Source organism: Sinocyclocheilus anshuiensis, unplaced genomic scaffold (genome assembly GCF_001515605.1).
Source record: "Sinocyclocheilus anshuiensis isolate Anshui unplaced genomic scaffold, SAMN03320099.WGS_v1.1 scaffold1346, whole genome shotgun sequence".
In the NCBI taxonomy this organism is placed as follows: Eukaryota; Metazoa; Chordata; class Actinopteri; order Cypriniformes; family Cyprinidae; genus Sinocyclocheilus; species Sinocyclocheilus anshuiensis.
Genome location: NW_015555726.1, coordinates 709,290 through 718,856, shown reverse-complemented (window position 1 = coordinate 718,856; position 9,567 = coordinate 709,290). Strand labels below are relative to the sequence as shown.

At 39.3% G+C, this 9,567-nt stretch overlaps 1 protein-coding gene and 1 pseudogene across 1 annotated transcript; both read right to left on the bottom strand.

The window, feature by feature from the left end:
* Nucleotides 1–801: 801 nt before the first annotated feature.
* LOC107672640 (POU domain, class 4, transcription factor 1-like) lies at nt 802–3,055 on the bottom strand. Its single transcript, XM_016465927.1, has 2 exons — nt 2,621–3,055; nt 802–2,323 (listed from the first exon to the last, which is right to left on the bottom strand). Exons 1-2 carry the CDS (start codon nt 3,035–3,037, stop codon nt 1,358–1,360), a joined length of 1,383 nt encoding a protein of 460 aa, XP_016321413.1. The 5' UTR covers nt 3,038–3,055; the 3' UTR covers nt 802–1,357.
* Nucleotides 3,056–4,628: 1,573 nt separating this feature from the next.
* On the bottom strand, nt 4,629–8,519 carry LOC107672649 (RING finger protein 219-like; annotated as a pseudogene).
* Nucleotides 8,520–9,567: the final 1,048 nt, after the last annotated feature.

The window sequence follows — 9,567 nt, the reverse complement described above, 5'->3', positions numbered from 1 at the left end:
TGCTAGCGGTGGGTATGTGCTGATACAATTATGAATCGTCATAAAAATGAATACATTTTACATTTCTCGATGTGTAAATGTAAATACTACATTTCGTCTGAGAACGAAAAATGTGTCTGTTTGTGCTGTAGAATAAGATTCTCATCAAATACACCTCAATGACAGCCTCGACTTTGATTTTCCATCTTTTATTTAGAAGATTGCCGAGACTTGTGTCCCGGCAGCTGGATTTGGCTTACAGAATGGAAAAAAGTTTGGGTGATAAGACGGTAAGACAGCAGACTGTTGGACAGGTGCACAGGTATGACAGAGTGAGACGTCTCGTGATGCGCACGTGGCCACTGTTTGTAAACATACTTGTGCACAAAATAAAAATCATTACAACCTTTTCAGGAACAATTAACACGACAAACAACGTTGTGTCTTTATGTGAAAACAGGCATTAAACAGTGACTTACACCATCCACAAAGGTCTACCAGTAGATACTCTATGTAGTGCTTGGTTTTTTTTTTTCTTTCAATGCATAGAATGTTTGCACTGCAAACCAAAGTATACAAACAAACAAAATAATATTTTAGGACAATTTTCCTTTAGAATGTAAGTATAATCATCTTTATCATGCGAGTTAACTAATATCCGCAGAGGAAGAATTCTGATTTGCCGAAATAATCATCATAATAAAAATAAATAGAAAATAAAAAATCGGGAATTGAGTTTTGCACGGTGAGCAAGTGTCATTTGTACGTATATTTATATATATACAAAAGCATTTGAATATATCTAACCAATCTAAATAACAATAGATTTCAGTGCAATTTCAACAAATACGAGCGGTGGTTGCCACCTTTATTATTTAAAAGGGACTCTGTATAATTTCCTTCGTTTTCTTTTCCCACTGCGTTGTGTATTCATCAGAGCAGAACTTTGAAACACTGAATGATCACATTAGTTCATCAGCAAGACTGTGAAAAAGGGATCTGCTTTGAACACATTTAATAATCAAAAATATAGCAGTTCCCTGTACGAATGAATAAATACACAAATATGCCGAACATAAATAAATAAATAGGATAGAGTTCAACTATGAGGTAATCCATCAATGGCTGTTTTTCGTCATTCATCGCGGGGAGGGGGACAAAACATAAAGCTGGGTGTATCTAAGTAGAGTTGAACCGCAGAAAAGCAGTTCATCTGGATTACCTGTTATTTGCATACTTCACATTCACCAGTACAGTGAAAAGAAACATGAGTTGTGAAAATAAAACGGTACTAATCATGAGCACACGCGTTCGAGCCAAAGCGATGTTCCTTGGTCCCCAAAAGTCAGTTTCTTTTTTTTTTTCTAGAAGTAGTCCATCAGTGCGCCGCGGAAAATTTCAACCTCTTCTGTTTTTGTCTTTGGTTGCAAAACCATACTCGCACCACGTTCTTTTTGAGGTCCAATTTCTCAGCTATAGCCGCGATTTTCTCCGACGACGGCCGGGGCTGGACTGCGAAATACGCCTCCAGAGATCGTTTCTCCGGGGCCGCTATGGAGGTCCGCTTGCGCTTCTTCTCGCTGCCGTTGAAAATGTCGGGTTTGTTCATTTTCTCGCGCTGGGCGCCCTCGGCCTCCTCCAGCCACGCCTGGAGGATGGGTTTGAGCGCGATCATGTTGTTGTGAGACAGAGTTAGAGACTCGAAGCGACAAATGGTACTTTGGCTCAGGCAGCCCACGCCTGGGATCTTCAGGTTGGCCAGCGCGCCCCCCACGTCCGCCTGAGTCACCCCGAGTTTGATCCGCCGCTGTTTGAAGCGCTCCGCGAACGCCTCCAGCTCCCTCGGGTCTGTGTCCGAGTCGTTAATGGAAAGCAGTCCGTTGTTGGCGAGTCCCGGCGCGCCCTGGTGCGCACCGCCGTGGTGGCCCGGTAAGAGGCCGTGGTGAGTGAGCGGCGAGTTCATGTTCATAGCAGCCTGGTGGGACAGGTGGGTGAGCCCGTGCATGTGGGAGTGCGGGTGGGCCGACGTGGAGATCAAGCCCCCGCCGCCTCCGCCGGCCCCCTCGTGCGCGCTGGGCATCAGCGCGAGCGATGGCGAGCTGATGTGCTCCATGAGGTCGGGCGGCTCCAGGTTCTGGTGGTGGTGGTGGTGATGGTGGTGGTGGTGGTGGGCGAGTGGCACGGTGGAGCCAGACGAGCATGGCACGGTGTTCATCGTGTGGTACGTGGCGTCGGGCTTGAACGGGTGACTCTTACCCTGGGACACCGCGATGTCCACGGCCGCCAGAGCTTCGGCGCGGGCCAGGAGCGTCTCATCCAGACTGGCGAAGATGTTGCTTTGTAGCTGGAGTCGGAGAGACGGGGAGAAAGAGAAAGGGGAGATGTCAGCTGGGGAATAGTGTCAACACATAACACAGAGAAGATTCCTTTTAAGAGGCTTCCAGTCATACAAATTTATACAAAAAAGGGTGAAGCCTGAGCCTTCAGTGAGCATGCCTTCAGAAAAGATCACAGGCGTGCAGATGATTGCTGTAGAATACATGAAAAAAACATTAAGGCAGTATCTGCGCCTCCAGCGCTCCTCCTCGCGCGCGCAGGAGAACGCGGGAGGAGAAAAGCAGAAGTTTTGGAGCTCGTTTACCTGTGGAGTCTGCAGGCAGGCTCTCCTGATCGCCTCCGAGCTCGAGTGCAGAGTTGTGTACTTGTGCTCAGGTAAGCTGGGATGCATGGCGAAATGGTGCTGTTTGCTGTTCATGGACATCATGTTTGCGCTCAGATAAAGTGCACGAAAAGAGGACAAAAAACAAAGCGAGAGTCCAGCTCCTCCCGCCTCCTCTTCCGGCGTCTCGCAGCAGTCAGGCGGATGCGGTAGTGCTCGGCTTCTGATGGAACAGAGGAGATGCCCGCAGTGTGTGTGTGTGTGTGTGTGTGTGTCTCTGTTTGGCTGTGCTGTGTGTGGATGAGGAGCGCTCTTACACCTGAGTCCCTCACATCTCGTCCGACAGCCTCGCCTATTCTCGCGAGACGAGCGCGATTGACTCTCTTCTCCTCCTCTCATCTCATCGCGCCTCTACGCGTCTCGTGTCCTCCTCGAACTGTAAATCGGCCTAACGAGGGAGAGGGGGGCTTCCTTCCATACCTGTGGATTCTGCGCGCCTGCGCGCTGCAGCCACCAACTTAGAATGTTGTGGCGTTAAACAGTGACAGTGTAACCGCTAACATTCGATATGCAAATGAGCGCTGTTTAAATATCTGACTTGTAGAATTTTGTAAATAAATGTTTTAAAGCACATTACATAAAAAAATGTCCAAGACAATCAGACACTTTTTGTTTACTTAAACTAATTGTTTAAGATAATTGGTACAATTGTTTTTTTTTTATATAATTACTTTAAATAATAATTTGTAAACATTACAATGTTTACAATAAGCATATTTGTTCTTATGATATGGATAATTAAAATTAATTAAAATCGATACATGAAAATATATTAAACAGGGAAATCATTTCATCAATTTTAATCGTTTGCATAGATAACAAAGCATCAATAAATTGTAAATGTTATTCATTTCGTATTTGTTTATTTCAGTTTCAGAAGAATTTGCAAGCCTGGATATTTATATTTTATGTTTATATAAAATAAAATAAATGGAAAGAAAACGAATGAAAATATTGCATAAATATATAGCTTAACTCAAATCGTTTTATACATTTCATAGGCTATGCACATAACAAATCACGTAAATATTACATTTCTAGACATCAAAATATAATTTGTGCGTATTTATATCTGTTTCAGAAGCGTAATTTGTATTTGAATATTTACATTTCGCTCATGTTAACTCAAGGCACGGTGGCATTGTCTTGATTGATTACGCAACTTTAACTATCATGTATATTTCACTAAACTCTAATCAGGCATGAATTTTTAATCGCCTAACGCTTCTATTTGGAGCTAATGAAGTGTTAATTCACTAGCATTAATTAATTCTCTAAAAGACTGTGAAGGAGGTGGATATTAAATAGATTTGTTTAGTATTCTGGTGATGACACAGGAATAATTCACCATTAAACACAGAAAGACGTGTTTTTGCATGCACTATTATTAAAATTATGACAATTGCAGTGTTTGTCATAACAATAAACCATGAAACTACTTGCAAATGTGAAAAATGAAACCATAAATTGTAGACAAACAACATGTTTGTTTTATTTAGTCAACATCCAGGTACAAACACATTTACGGAAATATTTGAAAAATAGAAAATGGCTTAATATGTTCAACCAAATGCACAAATATAATTTATTCTTTCCACAGTTCAAATACAGAATTATTCAGAATGCCACAATTATGTACAACCACAAAAGCATTGAAATTCCATAGCAAAAAAATATGTTTCATTTCAAGACAAAAGCGTAATGTTAACACCTTCTCCCCTCAGGATACTGAAATGGTTTTTATAACATATAGTAACATCATCCAGCACACACTGCTGTCATAATAATGAACAGTGAGGCAAATTCTTAATAAAAAGCCCTGAGGGAAAAGAAAGGCTGTTAAATCTCCTAAAAAGTCACTGAGAAGTAAACCCACTGAATCAGATAAAAGTGGAGACCATGCTGGAAAATCCTTGAGATGCTTCTGCTTCTACTTTAGTTTTGAGAGTTTCGATGGATTGGAGATGGACAATCCTGGGGGACACTTGTGCTTGGTGGGCTGTGTAGGATTTTCCACCATAACTCCAGCTCTGTCATTGAACTCAACAGCTGAAGCATTCTCCTCTGAAGCCGAAACAGCATCACAATGGGTGGTCTCCTGAGTCAAAGATGTGGTTTGGTGCTCTCTTGCTGTTCCAGGATCAGCCAAGAGGTTGCTACAGAAATCCAGTTCTGGTATTTGGGTGGCATCAAAGTCTGGAGATCGTGATGAAGATGATGATGCCAGAGGAAGGTGAGAGACCTGACTGCTGGAGCTCTCACCTTCAGCCATCATAGAGTCCAGCTCAGAGATCTTGTCCAAGTACGCCGCATCCATAAAAGCTTCACTGTTACCCAAAGGGTCCTTGGACCGCTTGAACTCCTCTCTATTTTCATCCAAATGATGAACTTCCAAACTTTGGTTGACTGAGGATGAGCTGGTTGGACCCTGGCAATCATCAAAACTGGGTCTTCTCAGGTAAGTGAGAGGTCTGAGACCTAACTTTCTGTCACTACAAACTGCAGGACTCTTCAAGCTCAGAGATCTGAGAGCTGAGGAGGGTGTAGAAGGAACCATAACATCTTTGAGTCCATCGTTCTGTGGAGTCAAGGTCCCTCCTAGAAAACCTACCCTTTGGCACACCTCAGATGTTGTCAGGAGGCGCCCGTGGTTGTTGGGAAGCTCTGAACACTTTCGGTCCAGGTCTGTACAAACAGAAGTTTCCTCCATTTCACTCAGGCTCCTTCGCATCAGGGCGATTCTTTCAATCCCTCTGTTTTGAGTCCCTCCAGAGGCAGCGTTTGAACAAACACTTTCTTCAGACTTAGGGCCGTCCCTCTGGTTCTGGGCTTCAAGCTCTTCGATGTATTTATCGCTGCGCTCCAGAGCTCTTTTCAGCTGTGCCACGTCCCGCTCATACTGATGAATTTTAGCCTCAAGAGCTATGACGGTATACCTGCCAAACCTCAATGTAAAACACTGACAAACATAAATAAGATCAATTTTGAACATCTGAGTTACTAATATTGTGTAAATATACATAAATATAAACTAAATAAATATGAATAATCTATTCGTTGTTGTAATATTTCAATCTAACTCAAAATTCAATTCACAGTACACCTCACCAACATTACATTATGAACACAGTGTGTACTTTTGAGGAGATCTGCTGTCCACTTCGGCTTTCAAGTGCATGTTTTCCTGGATTAGGTCAAAATTTTGGGAACGCAGAGTTTTGTTAGCCTGAGGGAAAGAAGCATGCTGCTTTTAGAAATACTTTTTTTATTTTTAAGCACAGAACACAAATAACTCCATTTCCCATATTTCCAGTAGTCAGTGAAAGTCTAGAGAATAGCTGGGAATATATATTTCTCCTTTTTTACAGGTGTTTCTTCTGCTCATCAAGGCTGCATTTATTTGATCAAAAATACAGGAAACAATTTAATATTGTGAAATATTATTATCATGTAAAATAATGTTTTTCTATTTTAATATACATTAAAATCTAATTTATTCCTGTGATCAAAGCTGAATTTTCAGCATCATTACTCCAGTCTTCAGTCTCACATGATCCTTCAGAAATCATTCTAATATGCTGATTTATTATCAGTGCTGGAAACTGTTGTGCTGCCTAATATTTTTTTGGAATCTGTGATACTTTTATTTCAGGATTCTTTGATGAATAAAAAGTTCAAACGCAAGTCTTACTGATCCCAAACTTTTGACCGGTAGTATGTATATATATATATAATATTATATTATATATTATTCATAATATATATTTTTTTAAGTATGTGCGTCTATTTATCCATTATTAAAGCCACAGATATACATAAAATAGTTTAATAATGGCAAATGAGACATAAAATTTCTCACATTAAATAAACAATAAACACTTCATTTCATATATTTTCTCAGAATGTACTACAAAATATTTGAAAACACAAAAATGTGCATTATTCACTGACAAGAGACAGTCAATTAAAAAAAAAGATGAAACTCTACACCTTCAGTTAAATGACCAAATGAGCACAGTCAATGCATATTATCTTAAAATGGCTAAATTATGAGGTTATATTTCTTTGTTTTGTGCTTTTTTGACCAATTTTTTAATTGTATTCAAAAAAGCAATCACATTCATACTTATTTTAACCTTTCCAGGTCCTGTTTGACCTTCCTGTAGAGGTCATTGGCAGCTCTGAGCTTATTGGCCGATTCCTCCAGAGCGCTCAGGTCGACACTGCTGGTTTCACTCTGAGGAACCAAGACCGTGCTCGGTTCCACAGCCGTCTTAAGTTGCATCTCAAGGCTCAGGTTTTTGCTTTTCAAGTCCTCGTTCTCTTTCAAGAGGGTTTTGATTTCATCCTGTAAGACTCAGTGAATGAATCTTCCTGGCTGTCATTGCATAGCTAGGACAATTTCCTACATGCACATTGTGTTAAAACATGTGTTAAGTCAAATTTGGAGTTGAGTGGCTTAGTAGTTCAAGTCTGTCAGTTATGAGGAGGCCCAGATGGAATGGCCCAGATTTTTTTCACATATTTTGCACTGATTTTGGAGGGAAGTCTGCAGAATTTCGTGGTATGGATTCAAACATGGTAAAATGGGTATTCCACTCTACATTATACAGGAAATGTCAACACAGGGAAGAAAATTGTGTTCATCAAACCATTTCATTGGGTGTTTGACTAGAAGTACCTCATATTCTCGTAAAAGCAGCTCCCCTCGAGTCTTTCGGAGGCGTCTCTTCACAGAATGACTCTCACTGGATTCACAGTCAGTTGTGGCTCCTGTGAGCATATACACACACAAATACACGAAGAGAGACAAAGAGAGATATTTAATCACACTCATCCCACATAAAGCTAACAATACATGATGGTGAGGTCGGTTGACATTACCAATGATTTCTCTGCAGGGGTTTTCTGGGGTGATGGCCACTCTACAGGTGGGACACTGACTGCTCTTCTCCAGCCAAACTTTGATGCAGTTGGAGCAGAACACATGGTTCGGTGACGGACCTTTGAGATGTAGATCAGAGCAAACCAACAGGTAAATTGCAATGTCATGACTGTTAATCTTAAATCGCACAGGATCAATAGAAACTATCTAAATATCAGAAATATCAAAAAACCATCATTGCGAACAAATAATCAAATGCCTTTAATTACAATTATTTATATTATTAAATGTTAATTATTAAATGTTTTTAACATAACATTACAATGCATGCGTTTATTTATTCCCTTTCTCCTGTTTATCCCTGTAAAGCTGCTTTTGAAACAATCTGTATTGTATAAAGCACTATATATATATATTTTTTTTTTTTTTTTGAGTCTGAGTGATCAGATTGTGATCATTCTGTAAATGTGTCCTGAAGGCCATTACCACTGGGTGTTTTCATGATGGGATGTCTGTCCGATTAAAAATAATGATCAAATTATTTATTAATAATTATAAATAATTATGATTATGATTTGGGTGATCAAATGGCTTAATAGCAATTAAAAACGAACTACATTTTTTTTACTACTTGGAATGCTTCTTGATTCTTCTGATGTGTCTTGTGTCTTTGTTTTAAGAGTATCATCACAACAGTGTAAACTGTTAGAGGTTTTACTTCATTTTTATTCAATCTCATAATTCATTGGTCATTGCCAGATGATGGCTTTATTATCCCATAATGACAGACCCAGTGGCTGAGCGCTTGTGAGATAACTTCATTAGCATCGAACTGATGCAAAACAATGTTGTACATTGATTGCATCAAGCGGACTATTGGTGCTGCGACTACATTACTGTCATTTGTTGCAGGTCTTTCATGTCAACACAGCACATGGCGACTTCACTTTGTCTAGACTATGAGTAGTCTAACTGTACGCCAGCTGGTCTGAAACTCAGAATTAGACATCTGCATCTGGAAACATTCCTGGAGAGAGAGTTTGCACACATTTGTGTGCAAAGACCAAACTGCTGAGCATGCTCTTACATAATAACATAAATTTGCCTTGTTTTCTTATTTTTACAGACCCCCTCCCTCCCCTTTTGTCTCCTGTCAGTGAGATCAGCATCTCAGAAATACACACAAAAATCGCTTGCTACTCACTTCATCGTTCGTAAGTGGAACAAGAGCTGTGTCAACAAGAGACGTCCATTTCATCACCAAATCTCCAGTGAAATGATTCATCCAGCGCAGTGAAACACCTCATCACATGAGTCTAGAAAAAGGCCCATTCGGAGATTAGAAGGTCATCTTTTCTGTTGTTAAGAGAGAGGTATGGGCTGATTTGCATTGTTGATGGCTCGTTTATTATATTACACACTGATGTTGCAAAATTGTTTTTGAAAGTTTTTTTATGCTCACCAAGGCTGCATTTATTTGATTCAAAATACAGTAAAAACTGTAATATTATGAAATATTATTACAATTTAAAATAACGGTTTTCTAATTAAATATATTTTAAAATGTAATTTATTCCAGTGATGTAAAGCCATTTTTTTGCATCATTACTCCAGTCTTCAGTGTCACATGATCCTTCAGAAATCATTCTAATATGTTGATTTGCTGCTCAAAAAAAAAAAATAAAAAAAATGTCTTATTATTTTCAGTGTTGAAAACATTTTTTTAGGATATTTTAATAAATAGAACGTTAAAAACAACAGCATTTATTTGAAATTTAAATATTTTATTACATTATAAATGTCACTTTTGATCAATTGAATGCATCCTTGAATGCATATTAATTTCTTTAAAAAAATGTTACTGACACTAAACTTTTGAATGGAAGTGTATATTTCGTTATAATTATAATTAATATAATTAATATCCTAATGTTTTAATTATTTATTAAACCAGCTACAATTAGTTATACAGCATGCATGATGG